This window comes from Nannobrachium achirus (assembly GCF_963921795.1).
Source record: "Nannobrachium achirus genome assembly, chromosome: 4".
Taxonomy (NCBI): Eukaryota; Metazoa; Chordata; class Actinopteri; order Myctophiformes; family Myctophidae; genus Nannobrachium; species Nannobrachium achirus.
In genome coordinates this window covers 22978636-23005548 of record NC_137813.1, presented here as the reverse complement: position 1 = coordinate 23005548, position 26913 = coordinate 22978636, and the positions used below count along the sequence as shown (strand labels likewise).

At 43.6% G+C, this 26913-nt stretch overlaps 1 protein-coding gene across 1 annotated transcript in view; it reads left to right on the top strand.

Annotated features, from left to right (window-relative positions):
• Window positions 1-25400, top strand: part of LOC308282767 (microtubule-associated serine/threonine-protein kinase 1-like) — a gene marked incomplete at both ends in the record, with an annotated part of 81882 nt that extends 56482 nt beyond the window's left edge. Inside the window, 20 exons of the mRNA XM_080723156.1 lie at window positions 4000-4209; window positions 5527-5628; window positions 6356-6488; window positions 6980-7047; window positions 8196-8272; window positions 9203-9411; window positions 9744-9882; window positions 10395-10527; window positions 12612-12777; window positions 15304-15405; window positions 15749-15871; window positions 17626-17738; window positions 18956-19116; window positions 19933-20192; window positions 21204-21428; window positions 21748-21974; window positions 22518-22640; window positions 22906-23039; window positions 23146-23333; window positions 23671-25400. Coding sequence (XP_080579282.1) covers window positions 4000-4209; window positions 5527-5628; window positions 6356-6488; window positions 6980-7047; window positions 8196-8272; window positions 9203-9411; window positions 9744-9882; window positions 10395-10527; window positions 12612-12777; window positions 15304-15405; window positions 15749-15871; window positions 17626-17738; window positions 18956-19116; window positions 19933-20192; window positions 21204-21428; window positions 21748-21974; window positions 22518-22640; window positions 22906-23039; window positions 23146-23333; window positions 23671-25400 — 4623 coding nt within the window. The remainder of the gene's footprint in view (window positions 1-3999; window positions 4210-5526; window positions 5629-6355; window positions 6489-6979; window positions 7048-8195; window positions 8273-9202; window positions 9412-9743; window positions 9883-10394; window positions 10528-12611; window positions 12778-15303; window positions 15406-15748; window positions 15872-17625; window positions 17739-18955; window positions 19117-19932; window positions 20193-21203; window positions 21429-21747; window positions 21975-22517; window positions 22641-22905; window positions 23040-23145; window positions 23334-23670) is intronic.
• Window positions 25401-26913: the final 1513 nt, after the last annotated feature.

The following is a 26913-nucleotide window of genomic DNA, read 5'->3' as shown; positions in this document are numbered from 1 at the left end:
GAGCAAGTGAAAGTCCTTTGACATCTGACTTCATGGGGCTTTTAAGCCGTGACATCATTTTGTAGGCAGAGGAGAATCTGCCCCCAGAGCATTTTCTGTCCCTCACTATTTTCAACAGATCCGAGACAAAAATAACGACTAAAGTATAATTCTAACACTTTCCTTTCAACAACAAAGAGAAGAAAAATTTGTAAATAGTAAAAATAGTAAAAAGATTCACGGAAACTGGGGGCAGAAATTCTCCTCTGCCTACAAAATGATGTCATACTTAACAGCCCCATACATACAATCCCTTTCATGCCCATATATGGAGATACCTGTCAGTAGAACCAGCCACACAGATATGGGCTGTCTTGGCCATCTGTCTTGGCCATATATGGATTCTGTTGCCGATGTGGCCTCCTTATATGGGCATTCCCATATGAAGTCCTGTTAGATATGGGCTTAATATTGATGACATCATCTATCTAGGTCGTCCTCAGACGAGCCCTCCATCGTTGTTTCCAGTCATCTCGGTTCTCCATACATCTGGCCAGCTCATTGGTGTTCTGTGTCCCTACGTCTTCCTTGAGTATGTCCACGTATGTTTTTGTGGGACGTCCTCGCGGCCGGTGCCCGTGTGTTGGCTCCCACAGTACCAATTTGCTGGCTGGAAGCTCCTGGTGTCTTTGGCAGTGTCCTGCTAGTCTCATTCTTCTGGTGGCAATTTTCTCGCTTACCTTTGGTATTCCCTCATACAGGCTCTCGTTTGTAACATGTGCACTCCTGTTGATGTTGAGTACTGCACGCAACATTCTAGTGTAGCACCCGTCTAGAGACTTCTGCAGGGTTGGCTTCAGGGTCCAGCATTCACTGCCATAGAGGAGAACAGACTCCACCGTTGCAAAGAAGAAGCTAAGTTTGATTTGGCGGGGGAGGTTAGAGTTCCATACACTGTTCATGCCGTTCAGGGCCCTCCAAGCGAGTGCCTTCCTTACTTTAAGGTCTTTCTCAGTTGAGTCGACCCATGCGCCCAGGTACTTGAAGTCCTTGACTTCCTTCAACACAGCTCCTTCTGTTGTTGTCAGAGGTGAGTGATCAGGTAGGTTATAGGTGATAACCTCAGTTTTCTTAGCGTTTAGCCTGAGACCAACTTTGGCACACTCTATCTCCACCCTGTTCAGGAGTTCTTGTGCTTGTTCCATGCTGTCGGAGAGCAGGCTGATGTCGTCCGCATAGTCCAGGTCTGTCAGAACTACTGCGGGATGCCGTCTTGACCTCCTTGGTGTTAGCGTGAAGCCAAGCTCTTGTTCCCGTCCCCCTATGGCTTTCCTGAGCGCATAATCTAGAACTATGATGAAGAGGTAGGGGGCTAGGGTGTCTCCTTGCATTACCCCAGCTCGGATGTCAAACACCTCACTGCTGCCATCTGGGGTCACCACTTTGGCCCTTGTTTTTGCGTACATGGTCTCGATAGCCCGGAGAATGTTGGGAGGGACATTGTAGGCCTCAAGGATCTTCACCATCTTGCTTCTGTGGATAGAATCAAAAGCCTTTTTGAAGTCAATGAAGCACAGTACAGCTGCTAGGTTGTTCTTTTTCACCTCCTCTATTAATCTCCTTAATGCCAGGATCTGTGCTACGGTTGTTCTCTCCTCTCGAAAACCATTTTGGTTCTCTCTCAGGTGAGGGTCGATGGCATGCCGTATCCTGTTCAGTATCATTCGGTTGAAGACCTTAGCAGTGATACATGTCAGGCTGATGCCTCTGTAGTTGTCTGGCTTTGAGAGGTCTCCAGCTTTAGGCACCGGGATGATATTAGACAGAGACCATATTTCAGGTTGCTTGTTGTGCTGTAGAGCATTGTTGCAAAAGTCTAGGATGAGGTTGTCTAGGTCGCAGTTCTTCAAGACCTCTGGGGGTATGCCATCCGGCCCAGCACTCTTTCCCTCTCTTAGGGTGGATTTTGCCCTGGCGAGCTCGCTGATTGTGAAGGGTCCATCGTCGATGTTCAGGCCCTGGAGGACTGTCGGTATATTTTCCTCCTCTCCCTCTTCCACTGATGTTCCCAGGAGCCTCTGGAAGTGGTCGAACCATGTTGCCACCCTCTCCTCTGGACTGTGTCCCTCCACCTGGCCCTCCTTGGCCCTCTTCTGCCCTGTCATCTCATTTATTACCTTCCAGGCCTCCCCGTATTGCCTTTCACCTTGCGCTGCCTGCACTCTTCGCACACTTTCCATCACTTCTTCCCCTTTGATGGCGTCGTAGGTGCTGAAGAGAGACTGTTTGGCCTCGTTCAGTGTCTCGCGACCCTCCTCTGTTGGTTCACGCTCAAAGTTGAGTCGTGCTTCCTCCATCCTGCCTCGTGCTGCTACAACCTTCGGGTGTCTGGACCGTGGTGGTGCTCTTACTCTGTTCAGCACTGGCACGCACAGTCTGGTCGCCTCCTCATTCGCTGTGATGAATCTCCCATATTCACGGCTGGGCTCCTCTCCCCTATCCAGCTGCCGAAAGCGCTTCCTGACTTCCTCCGAGTACCTGGTTTGGAGGCCCGGATTGGTCGTGAATGCCTTCCAGTCATGCCGAATCTTGGGGCTTGGCTTGGGGACCCTGAGGCTCAGTCGTACCCTCATGGAGACCACACGGTGGTCAGAGCCTACAGAGCTGAACGTGCTGTATGGCTCAGCGTTCAGGATGGAATTCCTCCACTTTTGCCTCACTAGGATGTAGTCCAACTGGTATAGCCTAGGTAGCTCCCCAGGCCTTGAGGCTCGGTCTCGGAAGGTCCATCTCTTCCCAGGGATCTCATCAGGGATCTCCATATATGGTCATAAAAGGGAATCTGTTAGTGTGGTTCCCCTGACATCACAGTGATGTCAGAGTGTGATGTCAGAGCTTCAAACCCATAGACCGTAAAAAACCTGAGACAGACGGAGACAAGATGTGCCGCTTCTCATACTAAACTGTGAACTACGGTCGCAATTAGGCATGACTCCTCTCACATGATCGTAACCTTTACGTTCTCTCGTTACCTCTTCCCTCCTCCTCTGTCTCACTACTAGGGATGGGACGATAATCGTTATTATCGTTTATGGCGATAAAAAGCTTGCACAATAATCGTATCTTGGAGATTTAAATTCAGCGTGAAATTGTCCTCCGCCATGCACTGGGATCAATTCACCTTTTATTTGCCGAGCTGCATGTCTGCCTGGTACCACCCTCTAAAATTGGTAAAACGGACGCTCGATACAGCCTTTTTTTATTTTTACTCTCTACCAAATATCTTTGCCAAAAAATAGCCGATCTAAAGCTCAACGCAAGCTACAAGCTCACAACGTTGTGAGCTTGTAGATCTGCTACTTTTTGGCAAATGCTCCGCCCCAGAGCAGGATAATGGATGTTGGGGATATTTCTGATCATCTGAACCCATCCAACTCTTTAACCCCCTGTCTCTAATGAAGGGTTTTCAAAGTGGGTGACGGGGCACCCTGGGGTGCCGTGACGGCAGTCAAGGGGTGCCGCGAGATAATTTGATAATATTTGGAATTTATTTGTAGCTTGAAAAAATATTTAGTATCATTTTAAACTTGAAGTACAAAGTTATTTTCAGTTAGTTCTAACCAAAATGGCTATTATCTCAACGTTTTCCTCGCAACATAATCACTAAAATATGTGTACGTCTTTTGGACAAAGCCCTGCTTCATCATACAAGACTGTCGCACAAAACTAGTGAAAACAGACGATCTACAAGCACACAACGCCTCGCATCGCGAGGCGTTGTGTGCTTGTAGATCGGCTGTTTTCACTAGTTTAGTACATTTTATAGATGATAAATACAAAACGAACGGTTGACATACAAGGTTTCCACCCGACCACGACGATAAGCTATAAATATAAGGTGCTGCGAGTGAAAATTATAATGTAGGGGTGCCTCGGATTAAAAAAATATTTATGGGGTGCCCTGAGACAAAAAGGTTTGGGAACCCCCTGCCTCTAATGATCCCTCTTCTCCTTCCCCAGGCCACGGCGCAGATGGAAGGCCGGCTGGCGGAGTTCATCCAGCACTACTCTCCGGAGATGGTCCTCCCGCTGGCGGACGGCGTGCTCAGCTTCATCCACCACCAGATTGCAGAGCTGTCCAGGGACTGTCTGGCCAAGGCCCGCGACGGCCTCATCACCACCGTCTACTTCTTCGAGCTGCAGGAGAACCTGGAGAAGCTGCTCAACGACGTCAGTGAAACACTCACACACACACACACACACACACACACACATATCTTTTACAATTGAGAAATTGCAGCGGTGGAAAACTATAGTCATGTTTTTTTTTTACTTAAAGGAGTAGTTCGCCCCCATAATGACTATTATTCTATTCATTAAATCATTATTCATGCCATGGAGACTTCAATATTTTTTTTTTCTTTTTTTTGTATTCCTGTGACAAAAAAAATATTATAGTAAATTCACCTCCATTGATTCCGGATGGGGACCCAGATGCATTTGGATCTCCATCCGGAATCAATGGGGGTAAATTCATTGTAATCAAATTATTATCTTGGGAACGCGACAAAACCCCAAAAATATTATTGAACACAAGTCTCCATGGCATGAGTAATCAATAGGGGGAAAAAAAACATTTTGAGGGTGAATTACTCCTTTAAGTGTCAATACTGAAATGTAGAGATGCTCTGTTACAAGTAAAAGTCCAGAATTCAAAATGTATTTGAGTAAAAGTACAAAAGTATTGGCATCAAAATGTACTTAAAGTACTAAAAGTAAAAGTATGCAGAATGTCCCATTTCAAGTTTTCAAATACACAAACATATTTTGAAAAAGGATCTACAAGCTCACAGTGCGTCACGATGCGACGCATTGTGAGCTTATAGATCGGCTATATTCAAATGACCGAAATGTATAAGGGCTGAAGTGGTTAATGTAGGTTTCATTTGTGATAATAATCACAATCTACAAAGTTCAATCTGTCTCATTTAACTCCGTAGCACTCACGATGGGGATGAGCATTGGACAGCAGCAGTAAATGAGACTAATTGCGCATGTTATTTCTCTGAGCAGATAAGAGGCTTCAGAAGATGTATCTGCATCCCCCCTCATGTTGATTAAATCACTCTGATGAATTTTCTGGGTGGCCTGCTTTGGGTTTGATTGGATCCAGCACGCCCGCTGCCTTCTGAAATCGAATGCCTTTTGGATGTTTTTTCTTTTTTTAGTTTATCTTTTATTCTGCCCCAGTGGAACTGCAATGTTGTGTAGAAATGGACCCCCCTCTGCTGCTACTTCTTCTCATTTCTCTCTCTCTCTCTCTCTCTCTCTCTCTCTCTCTCTCTCTCTGTCTGACTGTTTAGTAGCTTTTAAGAATTTAGTCAATGCACGAGTATTGTTTGCATATAAGTACTATGAAAAAATTGGAATCACGTTTGTTGATGTGTTGCTCTAAATCATCTTTTTGTTGGTATGTAGTTTGTGCTTGATTGATTTAAAGAACTCTCTCTCTCTCTCTCTCTCTCTCTCTCTCTCTCTCTCTCTCAGGCATACGAGCGCTCAGAGAGTACAGAGGTAGCCTTCGTCTCAGAGCTGGTGAAGAAGCTTCTCATCATCATCTCACGGCCCGCCCGGCTCCTGGAATGTCTGGTGAGATGACGACACACTCTCGAGTCCATCCTTCCTCCACCATCTCTGACCCCCACCCACTGTCTCCCCTTCTACCGTACTCCATGTTGGGATGGGAGGCAAAGGAATGTCTTTAAATAAACTGCAGCACGTACTCTCACTTGCTGGACAGATTATAAGCGTTTGAAAAAACTGATATATTACACAGCAGGGGGCGAGAGGGAATGAACTGACTGTAACAGACCTCATCCGTCTGGCTATAGTATAGAGAAGACATTTGCATTTAGATTAAAGCTCCATTTGCTTCGCTACAGTTCTACTAATACCAGCCAATGTCCCCCCACCGAACCCCCACTGTGGCTCATAGGACTGTGACCACACTGGCACTTTAGCTAGGGTGTGTGTGTGCGTGCCTGCCTGCGTGTGTGAGAAATCCAGACCAACTGCTTCATAACAAAGTGTCTCCCTGAGTCTGTGAGAAATGGAGACACATATCGCTGTCAGTTGCATTCGGGCTGAAGTCTGTTCTGACGTGACATGTCTTATTTTTTATTTTATTTTTTGGGGGTATGGGGGATTATAGTCAAGGCCAGCCATCGAACAAGACAGTCAACACAGTTGACATACTAGGCGACCTGTTGATGGTCAAACGCCACAAGGTTGCCAACAAACACAGTACCATTCCTCCAGACTCCTTTTCTGTCAAATGCAGGCTGCTGCGGCACTAATGTGTGTCACCTCTTTTCAGGAGTTCAATCCAGAGGAGTTCTACCACCTGCTGGAGGCAGCAGAGGACCACGCCAAGGAGGGACACCTAATGAAGACAGACATTCCCCGTTACATCATCAGTCAACTGGGACTGACCAGGGACCCTATTGAAGGTGAGATGGATGGATGGATGGATAGATAAATAAATAGATATAGAGTACATACTGTATGTACATACATACATACATACATACATACATACATACATACATATCGACGTTGTCGGGTAGAAACCTTGTCCAAAACCTTCCTTTTTTTTTGTTATTATTTTAAAAACGATTTAAAATAGTGAAAATAGCCGATCTACAAGCACACAACGCCTCGCATGCTTGTAGATCTGCTATTATCACTACTGCGATATGCATGACTTAGGGCTTTTTAATGAACGGAAAAAAGTACAAATTTGAAACCTGGAGATAAAAGGTTTCTGACGGACAGTGACGACATACATACATACATACATACACGCATGCACACACACACACACACACACACACACACACACACACACACACACACACACACACACACACACACACACACACACACACATACATACAAACAATACATAATAAGTTAATTGATATTTCTGTTGTGTTGTCAGAGATTGTCAACCTGGACAGCTATGACAGTGAAGGACCCCTCACACCTGAAACGGATGACTCTACAGAGGTGAGATTCAATGATAGAGATTCATAGGTCAACACTCCCATAGCTCAACCCCCCAATAGGTCAACCCATGCAACGCTTTCCTCTCCCAATTTGTGAGACTAATGACTTGGCACATGTGCTTTCATCCAGATAATTGAGTCCATTTGTTTTCATTTGTTGAATAAATGTTGGGCTACAAATGAGCCATCCTTCTGCCGTTGGACGGCTAGACTCTGAGTACCGACATTTAGACGTTTCGACGAGATGGCTTAAAGTCATGATGTGTGTAACATTAATTTTAGTAGTCTTTTTTGGCAACACCTCTCACAGCTCCGTTGTCATTACAGCGTTTGTCTATACAGAAGTACCACTCAAAAAAGGAACAAGTTGTCAGAAATTACATTTATTAAAATAAATAGATAGATACATTTCTGGTGCCTACATCATTTTGGCATGAGTATTGGGGACAGAGAAAACATAATATATGTATTTTGTAAAATAGCAAATGGCTGCAGTCAGCCCCATTATTGTGTATCATTATTTTATGCTTTAAATATTGAAAAATAGCAGATATACAAGCTCACAGCGTGGCACCGAGTGCCGCGCTGCGAGCTTGTAGATCTGCTATTTTTTTTTAAATCGTGAAAATTAGAATTTTGACCCGATTCTATAAGTGTCTTTTGAATCCTTCTAAGATTTTTTGAAAAACCTATGTTTCTATGTCAGCAATCTGGCTAGCCGTCGTCAAAGAAAAGGTCCTTTTCACTTAACTGGAGCTCAGTTAGTCTGTTCTTGAGAGACTACTATGTCAGTGGTTCTCTCAAACCTTTTCATGTGAAGGACCCCCAAAATTATATTTATTTGGCCACGGACACCCATCTCAAAATATTAAGTTCCAGGGACCACCCAGAAGCAAAATATGAGTTACAAACATTCGCATTGAAAATACATATATTCAAAGATTTGCATACATTTTCACGACTTTTTCATAATAGCAGATCGCAGAGCTGTGAGCTTGTATATCTGCTATTTTTCACTGGTTAAAGCATTCAATAATTCTAGGCCTAAATATGATTGTTTATTACAGTAACAGAAAAAGTAACATTTGGGTTTGTGGCCTTCCTCAAGCATACATAAAATGTGTATGTGGGATCTGTCTCTGGCTCCAGGGTAAGATCAGAACCATGAAGCCACCAGAAGAGGCTGACTTCCAGACCATCAAACTGATCAGTAACGGAGCGTACGGGTGAGTGAAGGGCACTAATTAATGCTAATAGTAGTCTTGTGACACAATGTCACTCACATTCACATGCAAGATGCACTTGCATTCACAGCAGGTGTGTGTGGGTGCGTGCATGCGTGTGTGCGTGCGTCCGTGTGTGCTTGTGTGTGAGTATGAGAGACAGATTAAAAGTATAAAGAATTGCTACTAATTTATGCTCGCCAGTGGTGTAAAGCTAGCCTCGTAAACCAGTCTCTTCCTGCCTTCATTCGAGATTCAAACAGAAGATGGGAGGAGTCAGTTTACTAGGCTAGTGTAAAGCAACTAATTACATTTACTTAAGTGCTGTACTGTACTTTTTTGAAGTATTTGTACTTCCAATTATTTCCAATACTTTCACTTCTACTTCATTATATATTGGATCCAAATATTGTGCCTTTACTCCACTACATTTATTTGAAAACTGTAGTTACTAATCACTTTGCACATACAATTATAATTTTATAAAACATACATTAATCTACTTTAGCCCTGTTTTATACCATGGCTATTTGAAAATAGCCGATCTACAAGCGTGTAGATCTGCTATTTTTCAAACATTTTGTACTTTTACTCAAGTACATTTTGAATTCCAGACTTTTAGAGTATTACTTTTAGAGTATTTCTATGTTGCAGTAATGCTACTTTTACTTGAGTAAAACATGTGAGTACTTTTTGTGGCTGCATTTGAAACTATATTGCAGGTCTTGTCATGAGTGAAGTGAGCAGGCAAAGTGACATGAGTGAGATGAAAACCTGAGTGAAACATGCCTGTCTGAATAGTAACCAACTGTATATGCAGAAGATACCTAAACCACCTGCAGTGTGATGAGCGTGACACCAAAATTGAATACACGTCTGTCTTTCTGTGTGTGCGTGTGCATGCGTGCTTGCGTGTGTGTTTGTGTGCGTCAGGGCTGTGTACCTTGTGCGTCACCTGGAGACGCGGCAGCGTTTTGCCATGAAGAAGATCAACAAGCAGAACCTGATCCTGAGGAACCAGATCCAACAGGCCTTTGTGGAGAGAGACATCCTGACCTTTGCAGAGAACCCGTTTGTTGTGTCCATGTTCTGCTCCTTTGAGACCCGGAGACACCTCTGCATGGTCATGGAGTATGTAGAAGGTGAGCCTGGATATAATTATGTATGTTATATGGCACTGGTTCTCAACCATTTCAGGCCACGACCCCCAAAATAATCATATTTCACTGTCGGGCAGAGACCGTGTATCTCCAAGTTTCAAATGTGTATGTTTTTTTTTTAAGTAAACCCCTGCTTCATCATACAATTTACGACTGCCACACAAAAGTAGTGAAAATAGCAGATCTACAAGCACACAACGCCTCGCATCGAGGCGTTGTGCACTTGTAGATCGACTAAAATTGCTTTTAAAACGATAACAAAAAAAGGAAGGTTTTCGACATACAAGGTTTCCAACAATAAACTGCTTCAATAGGAGGAGACTGTGCCACCCTACTGAAGAACATCGGTGCTCTGCCTGTGGAGATGGCGCGCATGTACTTCGCTGAGACAGTCCTAGCTCTGGAGTACATACACAACTATGGCATCGTGCACCGAGACCTCAAACCTGACAAGTAAGATATTGCAGCTACTGTAGCTTGTGTAAATAATTATGTGAATCAAGTCATGCAAAAGAAATGTTTGAGTTTATTTTGTGCTCACGGCTCAGTTACTAAAGCGTAGTACAAAACAAATTCAAGTCAAGAAAGACTCGATGTTCTCAGTTCTACAGCACAAATAGATGTGATGGCACTTTCTTATATGGGCTGCTACACTTTCAGTATAACAATGTTTTAGCCAGCAGGACAGGACACAGGATTGTACTGTGAGATTGTATCTTTTATTAAGGAATATTATAGTATGATAATGAATATACAATGTTTAACATTGTTAAAATGTCATAACACAAGCCAGCTATCGATAATTCAAATGGTGTGAGAGAAATTACAGATTGCAGATCCGCTATTTTAACAAAATAAGAATTCAGGCTTTGAAGCCACTTGTTCATGGTTTCCACTTTGATTGTACTTATGGACAGTAAAGCTTTTAGAAGTTGAATGTGAGCATCATCACTGTGTGTCTACAGTCTGCTGATCACCTCTATGGGACACATCAAGCTGACAGACTTCGGCCTGTCCAAGATGGGTCTGATGAGTCTTACCACCAACCTGTATGAGGGACACATAGAGAAGGACACCCGCGAGTTCCTGGATAAACAGGTAAAGGGGACACGCCGGTAGCTACTACTAGTCAGACTGGAGACCTGTGTTGCATGTCCTAACTCTGTTCATTGTCTTATCTCTTTGCTGGCCTACTGTCTAAATAAAAGAAAGAATTGCCCCCCAAAATGTATAAATAAACAGGGTTCGATGTGCTGGGGGATAGGGGGGATTCCATGACTCTGTTTTATCCCTGAATCTGCCCGGCCCCCGCCCCCCCCCCCTTTTCTAATCCTGTAAAAAGATGTAGAGTTAGAAAACACAAGAGTCTTTACATTAGTGCCAGTTCAAGAGTTTCCAGTAAAATTAACATATCTCCCAACAAATCTCAGTCAATTTCTGTGTTAGTTTCCCCTTCAAAGCTGACGTCAGCACCAGGAAGTTGCTGAGAAATTTGCAGAGTGGACGGGGTGTGAATAGGGTCCATAAGCCATTTTGTAGTAAAGAACATAGACCATACCAAATGTTCCTTTAAGAGCTTAAAATTACATGGCCACATTAAAAACATTTTCTCTGTGGTCTCAGGCATTATTATTAATTTGTGTTTCATTTATATATTTTAGTGTGATGCAAGCAGTATGTGTTTGATGTGTTTATTTCTATGCAGAAAGATTGTTAATGCTTGCCAGCCATATCAAGAGATGAAACGATAAACATTTAACAGAATAATTAGCCAATAGTTTCTCAGATATTATAATCAGTTCCCTTTTCAGATGAGGTTTGTTCTCTTTATCTCAAAGTCTATGCTTAAATTCCAAAGGCCTCGTTATTTCTGGAACAGGCAGGTCCGCGGCCAAAAAACAGTCAGCATCGGTAGTGTAGCCATCTGCACATGAAAACCAAAACAGTGCTTTCATCTGGTCTTGGCATCCTTGCAGCGATCCCATCAGCTGGACACAAACATGCACGCTTTCTGCTCGCATGCCTCCCACTCGCTTTCTGGAAACTCTGCCAATTAGCAGCTGTTCAAAGTTAGGCTACTGTCCCTTCCTGGTTTGCTGTTTCAGTCTGTAAACGACACTGAACTGCACTTAACCAGGCGATGTTCAAGTTTATTGTTGTTTAGTAGTGTTATGCAGATTGTGTAGTCCTACATTAAGTGTGGTTGTTGGGACACAGGAGCAGAGCTCTGCTTCAGTTCAGATCTACAGTATTTCACCTTATACAGTGTTGAATGACCCTCTACAGTGAACCATCAACAACAAAAGAAAACAAATGCAATACAAACCACACGGCTATTGATGTACTAAGGAGACGTTCAAGTGCACTAGTATTGTGAAAAAAGTGATTATAGTAGGTTATATGGTGACTGCATAGAATTCGCTAATCACAAGCAGCTAATTGGGTTCCTTAACCCATTAAAAACGGGAAAGTATCCCTGTCATTTTAGATGTTGGCGTTATTCAAAAATGCTTATTTGTGAGCTTGTATATCTGCTATTTTTGAACATTTTAAAAAAATCTTTAAAGTGGGAGAATTACTGATTTAGTAGAAGGCATTTGTTGAACCTTCCTCAAGTCTAAATGGGTTTACAGACAGATAATGTCGGATAGGATTAGGTAATTTATGATTAGAAGCTCTCACCTATGTTGTAAAGCAGGGGTCTTCAACGTTTTCAGGACCCCTTAGCTGAGAGAGACATGAAGCAGGGACCGCCTCTACATATTGTATAAATGTGTGATACAGATTTTCATTGATTTCATAGATAGATTCATAAACTTGTTTGACAACACTGTCATCAGTCGGTTAGATTCGTGTTAATGTGGGGTTTCTTTTTAGACTTTTGACCACTTAGATTGTCATTACTTACTAAACTTGACCTTTCACTTTGTACTTTTTTACCTCTAAACTGAACCTATTTGCCGAAAATAGCTGATCTACAAGCTCTCAACGCCTCGCAACGCGAGGTGTTGCAATCCTCAGAATTGGGATGCGAGGGTTCAAGTTGCTCATTTTAAAAGAATGATCCTATCACACAAAGATTTGGCAGCCCCCCTGTAGTAACGCTGAGGACCTCCTAGGGGTCACGAACCCCCTGTTGTAAAGAAACACGTGGAGCTAAAATGTAGCCGTGTTTCCTCCAGGTGTGTGGAACTCCAGAGTACATTGCTCCAGAGGTGATTCTTCGTCAGGGTTATGGAAAGCCTGTGGACTGGTGGGCCATGGGCATCATCCTCTACGAGTTCCTGGTGGGATGTGTGCCTTTCTTTGGAGACACTACGGAGGAGCTGTTTGGACAGGTCATCACAGGTGAGGATCCAGGGGGTCCAAGGCCCTCACCCAAGTCCTAAACAAAGCAACCAAGTCCTAGAGGTTTTCATAGTTGAGCTTCTCCAGTACTCTGTACTTAATGTGACAGACGGAAACTTATTTTAAAAGGAAAATAATGTATATACGTTAATAGAAATGACATCAAATGAAATAGCATTTAATAAAATAAAATACTGATAACTTGACCAGCATAAAAATAAAAGACTCCCACTTGTTATTTGTAGATAAGAAACTAATCATAGACAAGCTATTTATATACTAATTCATTATTTACAACTGTCTATTTATGTGGCCTCCATTTTTGTTCATGTTTAACAAATGCTTTGTAAAGCATTCCTAAATTATCTATAAATCATTGCTAGATGTTATCAAGAGCCCTAATGTAAAGTGAAGACACTTCATAATCTACAACTGTCTGTTAATAATGTGGCCTCCATTTTTGTTCATGTTTAACAAATGCTTTGTAAAACATTCCTAAAATATCTATAAATCATTGGTAGTGTAAAGTGAAGACCACGTTAACAGACAGTTCATGTTTAACAAATGCTTTGTAAAACATTCCTAAAATATCTATAAATCATTGGTAGTGTAAAGTGAAGACCACGTTAACAGACAGTTGTAGATTATGAAGTGTCTTCACTTTACATTAGGGCTCTTGATAACATCTAGCAATGATTTATAGATAATTTAGGAATGCTTTACAAAGCATTTGTTAAACATGAACAAAAATGGAGGCCACATAAATAGACAGTTGTAAATAATGAATTAGTATATAAATAGCTTGTCTATGATTAGTTCCTTATCTACAAATAACTTATAACTGTGTTATTAATGTTTTAATAATCATTTACAAAGGCATAAAAAGGGTTATAAATGTTTTACTAAACATTTACCAATGTATATGAATAGCTTGTAAATGATTAGTTATTTATCTCTAAATAGCTTATAAATACTAAATAACTTTGGTTACAAATGATTTAAAATATATTTATAATTGTTTACAAATGGCTTATTCATGAATAGTTCACTAGTTACTAACAATTTATAAATGATTATTAAATATAGTTATAAATGTTTAAATAAACATGTATTAACCGCTTGTTCATTCATTATTACTCATCTACAAGTTGCTTATTAATGTGTTATAAATGTTTATAAATGCTTTATAACAGGTCATTATTGTAAAGTGCTACCCATATGGTAACACTGATTAGCTAGCCAAACACGTTAGTTTACAAAAGGAAAGGAAAAAATGGTACATGGGTCACCTTGGTGGCTCTCCTGGTAAAATGGCTTACCACAGCAATAATGCTATATAGCCGGGGCCTTAACTCATCCACTACATTGGACGAGTTTGACGAGCTATAGTTATGGGTCCACTCTGCTTATGACGAATATGACGAGTTATCAATTAGCTTTAATAACTATAAAACAAAAAAGTATGATCGCCGATTCGCCGTCCATAGCGCTCTATGGACCCGCCCTATTCACAAAAAACGGATCTGGATGTTCCAGAACGGAAATGGGGGGGCGGGACAACGACGCCTGTATCCTGTCTGCCGAAATGTCATCCGGTTCAATGTGGTGCAACACCAGCGTGGCGCTCCGTCGGTTTCGCTTTGAGCGATGGAAGGCTGTAGTGCTTTGTTGCTTACCGTGCCTGGATCGTATTGTGAATGCAATCGGTGAACCATCGCGCAATGGATTCGCGCGCGCGCCCACGTTAAAGGTAGGCAAAATCCTGGCGGTGTGGACCATTAGAAGGGTCTTAAAAATAGCGGTGGGTGAGTTAAAAACAATGGTTTAGTGATGAAAAGTGATGAGTCATCAAAGTGATGAGTCATCACTTCTCATCACTTTTCACAGTTTTGTGGGCGTTTTCAGGGGCCATTTGTAGCCCAAGGAATGTTTTTTTTTGTGCAAAACAAATGATTGCAATTGATTCAGCATCATAACAAACCCCTAGTTAGACCCCTCACATCCTACTTGAATACCCAGAAAAAAAGGTTTTTCTGGTTATTTTCCTCCTGTATAGAAAGTTGATGGGAGCCCAACTTGATTTGGCCGCTGTGGCGACCCCGAAGGTCGCCGACTCCTGGCGCCCTAGCTAAATCATTAGAGCATGCCCTGGGCTACATCTGTGCAAAATGTGGCGCTTTTAGACTGATTAGCACGAAAGGTCCCTAAGGCCTCTGACTAATAGGCCAATACCGCAACTGGCCTAGGTTCAAATCCAACACAAGGCTCTTTGCTACATATCACCCCTTCTACTCCTGTCTCCTGTCATAATAATACATAATAATAATAATAAAGCAGAAATGCTGTAGGGAAGGAAAAAGAAAACCCTTCATTAATAATCTAATAATCTGCTCTGTATTATCTCAGTGTTTAATGCCTAGCTCTTTTAGCTTTCTTCTTTCTCTACAGAATTCAGACTGCAGCCCCTCTTCTGTTGCTCTCTCTGTTATGTTTGCTCATGTTTCCTCTGTCCACTGTGTGCTACAGATGACATCGTGTGGCCAGAGGGCGATGAAGCTCTCCCTGCCGATGCCCAGCATCTAATCTCCGCTCTGCTGCAGACCAACCCTCTGGTGCGACTGGGCACAGGTTAGCTGCAACACCTTCTGTACTACCCCTGATGGAGAACCAATGAACCACCTAGGCTAAGTTCTATTTGTGCCCTGCTTTCAGGGGCAGGACTTAGAGATTCTATGTACCATTTGAAGGTTGTGCTATAGTTTTCTGGCTTGAGAGACTATTGTTTGGGAGATTCATTCTGATTACCGTAATACTGATTAATATGAGATCAATATGCTATTCATCTATACACCGTCTCCTGCCTCCAATGTGTTGATTTCTCCATCCTTCTCCCCTTCCTTTCTTTCTCATTCTCTCTCTCTCTCTGTCTTTCTTCCTCTCTGTCTCTCATCCCCCTCTCTTCCTGTCCCAGGAGGTGCGTTCGAGGTGAAGCAGCACTCCTTCTTCACAGAGTTGGACTGGAACAGTGTGCTGAGACAGAAAGCAGAGTTCATCCCTCACCTGGAGTCTGAGGAGGACACCAGTTATTTTGACAGTGAGTGTGCAAGCAGCGCTGCCGGGAATCCTGGGCCAACTCTGACCAAATTATTCTGAATGCACGCTGCCATATGAGCATGAGATCTGTTCCAATTCATTCCGATTTGTGATGGTGATTTTCCTGGGGATGGGGTTGGGGTCCCCAGTCATGATCAAATTTATGCCGCGCAACACTAAAGCCTGCAGTATACTTCAACCAAACACAAACTTTGTTAGGGAAGGGTGGGAACTAAATATAAGATCGGAAAGGAAACGCCTTTCTCATGTTCCTTTCAGTGTTTCTTGAGCCTAAAAATCATGTGTGATTGGTCAATCAGAATGCCCTCATGATTTATATTGTTTTATTTACGCAATCTGTCTGCAACGTTCCATGGACAGAAGAAAGGTTGTTCCAGGATAATCCCTCTCTGAACAACCACAAACACAACAAAATGGCAAGATAGTACACACTTTGTCCATTGTGTCGTCTGAGTCGAAATGGCAAAATCTCCAAGGCATACGTCGGAGGTTGATAAAAATAAACAGAGCTGTGCCCGCTGGCCTACCGGTCTAGGCGCATACCACATACTGTAGGTTCAGCGTGGCCCGACAGTGTGTCGCTGGTTTGATTCCCGATCCCAACTGCCTTTGCTGCGTGTCTCTCCCCATTTCCTGTCAGTCTGCTGTCCTATCAATAAAGGCATTGGGCATAATAGCCCAAAAACATACCTTAAAAGAAAATAAATAATAATAATAAAAAAATAAAAAAATAAAAAAATAAAAACCAGTGTCTTCAAGCCCTGTCTCGTCCGTTTGGGGTAGGCTGCAGCCTTAAGGCTGGTATCATGGTATCCTAGGAGGAGGAACAGGTATTGATGTTTTTTTGGAGCTGAATGTGTCCAATCAGCATGTTCAGAAAAATCCATTTGAGTTTGCAGCTTTAGAGGAGCTTAGATAGATGGATAGATAGACTTTTATTGATCCTGCAAGGGGAATTCAGCTGTCATGGGTCATGGCAGTACCGCAGTATGAAACACAGGACAGACACCGAAGAAGAGATACAGTACAACTAGGTGTAAAAAATATATATAATATGGAGTAAAAAAAGGGAATAGTGGTAACGCACAGGCATTAGGAATAAAGTACCACATACCAAGGAGCTTTAACGTCTCAATACAATATTCTCAAAGTGGTGTCCCTTGCTAAAACTTTGGATGCATTGTGAGCTTGTAGATCTGCTAGTTTTGGCCATGTAGCCATGGTCCTGGATTGGTCCAACTATGGCAGCCTGCAGTCTGAACATCGCGTCCTCCATTACCATCACCCACACATTGTGCCAGCAGGAGTTATTAATACACTGGCTTGGTTCGACACTTGAAATTCAAATACATGTGTAGTTTAGCACACAACCAACATAGTTACTGTGGAGAATCTGGTATGCTCCTGTGCCTTTCAGAATAACCATCGCATTCTCGTCCACTACCATCAATCCCATTAAGTATGCACAGATCTTGACATTTTGAGCCATGTCATGTTTTTTCCGTGACAACAATATCTTGTTGTTGTTGGGGTATTTGTTACTGTACATTAATACATGTGTGGAAGAAAATCCTCTGCATTTACCCATCCTATTTGGAGCAGTGGAGGCTATTAATACAGCACCTCCACTTCAAGTGCTCTGTTCCCTGTGGGTCCCTGGCTTATTTCTCTCAGTCCTTCCCCGTGATTTATAATAGATGAAGTTATAATAGATTTTTCTCCCCTCTGCTCCAGCACGCTCTGATCGCTACCATCACGTGCACTCCTACGACGAGGACGACACCAATGATGATGACGAACCTGTGGAGATCCGACGTTTCTCATCCTGTTCCCCTCGCTTCAGCAAGGTCAGCCACACTGCACAGCATAGTAAAACACTGCACTGCAATGCACTGCACAGCACAGCACAGCACAGCACAGCACACGCTTGGCCTACATCTGGCCTACATTTCTTCCCAAATTGCTAAAAGTTTTTTGTATGCCCAGGGTCTCATTGGCCTACATCTGGCCTACATCTTTGCACAACATGCTTAAAGTTTGATGTATGCCCAGGGTCACATATTTGCCAAGGTGGTTTTTCTTTTTTTTTATCTCCATTGAGACAACAGATCTCAGTGATGCGTAGAGATGAACAAGTGGATGGCTTTGGTGCGATTTGAGTCCAGGAGCCGTTAATGTTTCGTCAAGTTACTGTTAAATCAATCAACAGATTGACGGACATTTATTAATCCAATTCATCGCTTGAGTGATACACTAGTAGTACAATAGCAATACATTGACATATTAGATTGAATCAGCAGACATAAAACCACAAGTATTTGAGCCTATGCCAGACTCTGGTCAAAAGGTGGAAGCTGGGGTGGAGGCAGCTTAAGCAGCAGCGGGTCCGAGGCTTCGGATCGAAGACGAGCAGAGCTATAGTGAATGCAAGCCGTATTTAAAGGAGCCTCCCTTACTGAGCGTGAGGATCTGACTGACAGCTGATTACAGCTGAGGCGGGCAAGACTCACGTGTCCTGCATGAACTAACGCTATGCTTCATATACATAGCTGGAGGCTGGTCTATTGGCTTACATCATTAACGATTATTGAGATTTGCCACATACTGTATTGGTCAACTCAAAAGCTGTTTTGTGAATTATTTGAACATTTTTTCCCATTATGAGTTGACAAAATAGGGGTGGAAGTGGTTAAATAAAGCTAAAACACAATTCAGGACATTTTGTAAAATCTAGAATGTTCCCCCAGACAGGCATAATGATTGTAATATTTTGTTGTTGTTGGGTGTCCAAAACCGTTCATTTGTATTTATCATTTTAAAAATGATTTAAACCTAGCAGCGCAAGGCGTTGTGTGCTTGTAGATCTGCTATTTTCACTAGTCTTTTACTAGCTTGTATGGTGAAGCAGTGTTTTACTTTACGAGAAAAAAAAAGAAAAGAAAAATTACAAATATGAATCTCGGAGATACAAGATTTCTACCCGACAGTGATGATTTGTTGTGGACATGTACAGGTCTACAGCAGCATGATGGTTGTAATGTATATTTGTTGTGGACATGTACAGGTCTACAGCAGCATGGAACATCTGTCCCAGCTGGAGCACAAACCTCCCACCGTCACTCGACGGGAGCACAAGGGCCCCAGGGAGGACCGGGTGGCCAAGAGAGAGAGCCTGGGCAGTCTCACCCTCAGGGACAAGACCTGGAGGACTGGGTCCCCTGAGATGTAAGTGTGTCACTGCTTTCAAGAAGTCTTCATTGTCACGCCAACCTGCGTAAGTGTAGCGTGAACCAAAAAACATTTGGATCACGGTGCTGAACTAAATACGAATGTAAAACAAGCCCTGCAGATGGTACAAGCCGTGCTAAAGGTAACACCGTGCTACATTCCAATACACTGAACTACCAGGTCCTGAAGTAATTATTTTTTTAAATGAAGTTAACTGAAACCCAGCAAGCAGGTAAAACAGATGGGTGTTATTGTGGATTCCGATGTAAAATGTTTTTGTTATCAATTCTTTTTTATTTTATTCAAAGCATGAATGTAGAAAATTACACAAATATATTATGAATAAAATAAGAAAACAATAAAATCACAAGATAAATGTACAAAGATACAACAACTCAACAACAATGACAAGACAAGAAAAGAAAGAAGATAAAACAAACCCATCCACCCCCTTTCCCCGGACGAACATGGAATTTACAATAGTACGTGCTTGTGCCAGGCTGTTACCACTATGTTGTGTCATATCCTTAAGCTTATCAGCAATGTCCGACCATATCATAATGTTTTCCTCTTTCGCTCCGTGTAATCTCGCTGTGGACTGCTCTAGTTATACTATATCTAAGAAGGTTAGAGCCCACTGGCGAAATGATTCGGATGTACATTTTTGAAATCATTCATGAATCATTTCACTAACATGATATGACTAGATCAGACCGTTATCATTTAGGAAACACTAAACTATAATCTATCTATCTTTGACTTGACTGGTGGATGTTAGTGTTTCTAATCTGACGCGTGTTCTACGCTGTTCAGGAAGCGGCTGTCCTGTTCCGAGTCATCCTTCACAGAGAGTGACTCCAGCCCTCCTTCCGGAGCCCGCCGGCGCTTTTCAGCCCTCATGGACACGCACCGCTTTGCCTCGCCTCTAGAGGGTGACCCCGAGCTACCCGTGCCCACCCGGCAGCCGCAGGTCAAAACCAGGGGGGCGTCGCTGGAGGGAGGTCTGGCCTCCATGTCCAACCAGGGAGATCTGAAGTCTGCTCCCAAAGAGACCAACGGGCTCAGTGCTGGGGGTAAGAGAGAACCAGACTGTCAGTTAGGGCATTAACGACTTGTGATTTTTGCAAGTCGACTCGACTCCGTAAAAAGTTGAGTTGAAGTCGACTTTATCGTTTGATGACGTCATCACATCACACACGACCCCCCAATTATTTTGGGGGGGGGGGGTCCCCAAATGATTAACTTAATGTGAAACATTGTTTTCTCACTCAACAGTAAACAAACCAACATAGAGTTTAAGTGTATAGAGGGTATCTGCACATTTCTAAAGTGCCAATTTAAGGACTTTTTAATACCTCTAAAATGGCAAATACAATTTCTTCCAAATTGTCAAATATATAGAGGAAGAAATTGTGAAAATAGCCGATCTACATGCTACATGTAGATCTGCTATTTTCACAATAGAAAGCTTTTTTTTTTTGACTAAGTCGACTTGTCGACTTTTTCGTTAATGCCCTACTGTCAGGGGTGGAAAAAGTATCAATGCTGCAATGTAGAAATACTCTGTTACAACTCTGTTGTCCGGAATTCAAAATGTATTTGAGTAAAAGTACAAAAGTGTTGGCATCAAAATGTACTTAAAGTACCGAAAGTAGAAAGTACTCAATATGCAGAATGTCCCTTTATTATTATTATTTGTGTATTGTGAGCATTGTGAGCATTGTGAGCTTGTAGATCGTCTGTTTTCAAATAGCCAAAATGTTTATAGGAATGAAGTCAGTAATGTATGTTTTGTAATAATAATCAAAATCTACAAAGTAACTAAAGTTTTCAAATAATTGTAGCAGAGTAAAAGCATAATATTTGCCTCTGAAATGTAGTGGAGTAGAAGTAAAAAGTACTGAAAATTGGAAATACTCCAGTAAAGTAAAACTACCTCCAAATTGTTCTTAAGGACAGTACTTGAGTAAATGTACTTAATTACTTTATAAGCACCGGAGACTGACAGACTGTAACCTTGCATTGTAATGCCACCATCAAGAGAAGTCAGTTGGGTTACCATTCATGTCTCTCCTGTGTCACAGACAAGCAGCTGAGACCGGCTGAGGCGTCAACACCTCTGCCAGGCAGCACAGCTGTCCTGGGGGTCCCCGATCCCCAGGGACCCCGAGGGGCCACCAGTGATCTGGTCCTGCGACGGGTCCGCCATCCACAACTCTCCGTTGAAGGGGAGAAACATAACTCACGGCCGGGGACCAAAGTCATCAAATCTGCTTCTGCCACAGCTCTCTCTGTCATCATCCCTGCAGGTGAACAAACATACCTTTTGTAACTGTGTGCGTGTGCGTGTATTATTAAAAAAAGTGCAAGCAGCAGTGTCACTCGACAATTGAAAACGCCTTCACAAATGTCTAAGTCATGCAGTGTAACTTTTTTAATTAAAACATTTTTAAAAGTTTTTTTTTTATATAATCTTTCACTGGTATAGTTTTTCACATGACACATTCCACATACCAACGTCTATATTAAATGCAATTTTGTGCCAAAATGATGTAGAAGAAGAAGAAGACATTTTTCAGGATTCTGGCAACATGTAAGCTCATCATGGTTTCTGCTCCTCTGCCACAGTGGAGCAGCATGGCACCTCCCCACTGGCCAGCCCCATGTCTCCTCGCTCCAGCTCCGACCCCTCCTCGCGTGACTCCTCTCCCAGCCGGGATTACTCCCCCACGGTCAGTGTGCTGCGCTCCCCCATCACCATCCACCGCTCAGGCAAGAAGTACGGCTTCACCCTCCGAGCCATCCGGGTCTACATGGGAGACAGTGATGTATACAGCGTGCATCACATGGTCTGGGTGAGACACACAGCTTGTGCTTTGACTATTGATGACTATATTGAGGAAGTTGGCAGACAGTATATTTTAGTTATGTTGTAGTTATAATGTATTGTTATACCTATACCATTTACAAGAATCAAATGGTACAAACGGTAAAAATGCCCCCTGAAACATCAAATTGAAATCAAAACTCCTTTTTTCATTTCAACACTGAAAATGTGTACAGCAATGACTTTCTAATAAGTGTCATAAGTATATTATACCCCTAGATTCTATACAGAATCAAAATGTAACCGTTATTTAACCAGCCATTAAGAACAAATTGTTTGTTAGCTTGGCAAAAGGCAAAGCCTCTTGAGAAAATGTTTGCACCCCCAAAAACATGCATTAATGTACTACTCATTGATGTCTATACTGTTTTAGTGTCAGGCCACCAACACTGATTGCTGTCAAAGTTAACTGACAAATCAATCACACCATAGCTCTAACATGCTAGTTAATGCGACTTGTCTTCCAAGTCTCTAAAGCAGCCAAACTGACAGTACTCTGACCCAATCACAGCATGTCGAGGACGGTGGCCCCGCCCAGGAAGCAGGTCTTAGCGCTGGAGACCTCATCACCCATGTGAACGGAGAGTCGGTCCACGGTCTGGTTCACACCGAGGTAGTGGAGCTCATCCTGAAGGTGAGTGGAACACAGAAACTGATGAAGTTCAACTGTTCTTTAACCACTTAAACCCTCTATTCTTAGTCAAACTGACTTTGCACCAAATCTCCCAAAATAGCTCACATTGGGAGCTTGTAGATAGGTTTCAAGTGGTTCAGATGTTCTTTTAAAAATAATCTATCCATCTGTCTGTGTCAGTTAATTACTTTAAGTTGACTTTCATTTCTATAATTCCCGGTTTCATTTTACGTTGAAAATGACTTATTATTTATCCTCCTCCCAGAGTGGCAACAAAGTGACAGTCACGACGACTCCCTTTGAGAACACATCTATAAAGGTCGGTCCCGCTCGCAAATCCAGCTACAAATCCAAGATGGCACGGCGCAACAAGAGGCCAGCGGCCAAAGATGGGCAAGAGTGGGTTATATAAATATTCGTCTGCATCACCCTTTCCCCTTATCGTGGCCATGCCCTGCTGACTACTGTATCTGTCGTTAACCGCTCCCTCTTGTTTGTCTTGCAGTAAGAAACGCAGCTCCCTGTTCAGGAAGATCACCAAACAGTCTAACCTGCTCCACACCAGTCGCAGTCTGTCGTCTCTCAACCGCTCGCTGTCGTCTGGAGACAGCCTTCCTGCCTCGCCGACACACAGCCTCTCTGCTCGCTCCCCCACCCAGAGCTACCGCTCCACCCCTGATTCACCCTACCTCGGTTAGTATCAAAGGCCTTCATCAGATTTATCTGCCCAGCTGATTTTATTTGAGAGTGCTGCTCTGACAACCACTATTACTTCGACTATTATACATAACAAATAACACAGCAAGGATAAGTCATCACAATCTGTCCCGTCAAGTTGCCCCCATGTCTGTTTCTCAATCTTCCTCTCATGCTCTGTTAATACATAGTATTGTGTATTGTATAAGTGTATTGATTATTATTATTATTATTTAAATGGATTATTCTTCAAGAATAATCATTTAAATATAATAAATAAAACTAAATGTTGTGAATGAACAGTTACCATCCCTCTCCTCTCCTCTCCTCTTAGGCACGTCATCTCAGAGTAGTTCCCCGGCGTCCAGCACGCCCAACTCCCCCGCTGCCTCCCAGCACATGAGGCCCAGCTCGCTGCACGGCCTCTCCCCGAAGCTGCACCGCCAGTACCGCTCCGCGCGCTGCAAGTCTGCTGGCAACATCCCCCTGTCCCCATTGGCCCACACCCCTTCCCCCACCACCTCGTCACCCCCGCCGCTGACCGGCCACACGGTGGGCAGCTCCAACACCACGCAGACGTTTCCCGCCAAGCTGCACTCCTCGCCGCCGATCGCCCGGCCACGCCCTAAGAGCGCCGAGCCCCCTCGGTCCCCGCTGCTGCAGCGTGTGCAGTCGGCTGAGAAGCTGGGAGCGCCACACCTTCCTTCGTCATCTTCCTCATCCTCCTCTTCGTCCACGTCTCCTCTCACGGGCGGCGGCGTGTCCATGCGCAAGCACAGCCTGGAGGTGACGCACGGCGACTACAGGAGAGAGTCCTTCCACTGCGAGCACAGCCTGCAGAGCCTGCTGGAGATGGAGGGTGAGAATGGACCCGCTCCGCCCTCGCCTTCGTCCTCCTCTTCCTCGCCGTCTCCGCCCACCACTGGAGAGTTAGGCGGGCTCAAACCTGTCAGGAGGCTGGGGAGACAGGAGTCGCCGCTTAGCCGTGACACCCTGCTCACAGGGAGAGAGAAAGATGTTAACGCTGTGGTGTCTGAGACATACTCTCAAAGTACGCCAACTAAACCCGGGTCCAACACCAGTGCTATTGACACAGCAAAGACTTTGCCCTCTGCTGGGGATCCAAAGAGCGAAACAGGTCTAGCCACGGTGGAGACCAAGTCTAGCCCGGTCTTGGTTCCCTCCACTCCAGGAACCAAGCCCTGCAGCCCTGGGGACAAATTGTCAAATGTGAGTCCTCCCACGTCTGACACAGCAAGTACAGGATCAGCCCCTAAACCTAGTGAGAAAACAATGTCCACCCCGGGCATATCAAAGGACACACAGCCACTGAACAGTAAACAGCAAAGCACCCAGACACATAGCACCCGAATGCCCAAAACCCAAGAGAAGACAGAGGAGAAAGCCAAAGGAAGTGCAAGCGCAGACAAAGTCGCCCCACAGAAACCTTCTGCCACGGAGCCATCCATGCTAAGCAGAGCCACAGAGACAGGTGAGCACCCTGTGAAAGGAGGGCTGAGCAGCAGTGATAATAAAGCAACTGAGACCACCAGGGGCAAAGGTCCCGCACCTCCGGTCCCAACGCAAGCTCCCACCCAAGCTGCTCCAACAACATCCACAGCCCTCGCCACTGCCGTCGCCACCAAACCCAGAGGAGAAAAGATGCATGGTCCTTCTAGCAGCTACCGCGGTGCCAGGGAGGACAGGGCTCACCTGGAGGCCCTGGAGGAGAACCCCATGTCCCCCTCGTCCACCTCCCCCTGCTCCGGTAAGACACGTCCGGTGTTCCCCGGGGACAAGGGAGGCTTTGTCACCCAGCTCACCAGTGTGGCCAAAACTGTGCTCGGGCCTATGAAGGGAAAAGACTCCCCCACACAGGAAGGAGTCAAAGGAAAAGACTCCCCGAAGGCGAATGAGGAGAGACGGGGTGTCCCTGCAGGAAAACCAGAGGCTTCGTCCGGAGGCGGTCGCCGAGGGGCCCAGACGGCATCCCCGTCGGGGGGAACAACTGGTCTGATCCAGTCCGATAAGGCGAACACACGGAGCTCCAAGCATCACTCATGATTTGGGAATACAGGACGAGCTTGGACTCTCCTACTCAATGCCTTTTTGGATTTGAAAGAATCCTGTAGCATCGTAATGCCACATATTGCTGACTGATGAAACTATAACATTAATGCCTAAAAAAAAAAAAAAAGAAACAATATACATATAAATAGATAAAAGAAGATATGAAGGAAGATGCATCAACTACTGTTCTCTGATGTGTGTAAATGGTGTTCTGTGTATGTACTATTCGGCACATTGTGTTGTATATAGTCAAAAAGCGTATGTCATAATGCATGTCCTACATTGTACATGAAAATGAAAGAGAATATTTAAAGAAAAAGATGAGAAACTATAAAACAGACCTTATGGTAGTGAACACTGTGAGCAACATGTCAGCAGAGCACCAACAACATTCTGTAACAGCATGTGATCAGGCAGGATTCTGTCCCGTTATTGACCATAACTAACACGCAGGCCATGTTGGTCTTGTTGTCATACTCAGCAGGGTGGGAAACCCCACCCTGGTAAGGTAAACGAGTCAACTGGCCTCCATGTGAATATTGGATAATTTTCACCATAAATGTAATCCTTTAAGTCTGTGTTCAGATTCAACCATTTAGTGCCATCTTTTAGTTTAGTTGAAAGGAGGAAAAATGCACAGCAAATTTCTTAACCACTCAGCTGCTAAAAGTGTTCTGGCTTAGTACTGTAGGTTGTGTGGTGTAGAAAAAGGCAACGCAAAAAGATGTGATTATCGGTTACAGTCCAGTGCTAACATGCCACAAACTAGTTTGACATCACATACCTGCTTGCAGAGACAAAGAATTAAAGGGTAAATCAGTCAGTTTGTTTCTGGTCTATTTAAGGGCTGAATTGTTGTTGAAAGGAGGTGGACTATTGGAACTTGCACAAGGACACTACGCAGATTTTGTGCTTTTGATGCCATTTTTGGTGTGTCCCTATTTAAAAAAAAAGTTTACATCGTGCTCAAGACAAGACAGCGGTCATGAGGGTTATGGCTTGTGTCGCAATAAGCCTGGCAAGCGGATTAGATTTTCAAGTTCTCTTTATTGACCTTTGTGAAATGTGCAATTATATAGCCTAGATTTGAAAGTGAATACATTAGTATTGAGATGTAGAGGAGTCTTTGTATGCATTCCTGTGAATCTGGTCAGACCGTGAAATACACAAAGAAGCATAATGAGACTAGCACTATAGGAAACTAGGCTAGCACCCATCATTCTCTCCCTCCCTTCCCTCCCTTCCATGTATGCAAAAGTAGCATTGTATAATGTAACGTGTGATGAAATGTGCCAGTGTTTTCATTTAGGGGTGAGGTGTTGTTTACGGTGATGTTTATAATGATAATATGCAATCCTAGTGTGCCCAGCTACAGTAGAATGGAAGTCCCACGTCAGGGATACAGTAGTCGGCTGTCCATTGACCCAGAACCAGGGTTACCTTAAGGCCCCAACAGACTGGGCAGATCCCGTGAGAGCATGAGCATGTCGGTGCCAAGATCATTGTT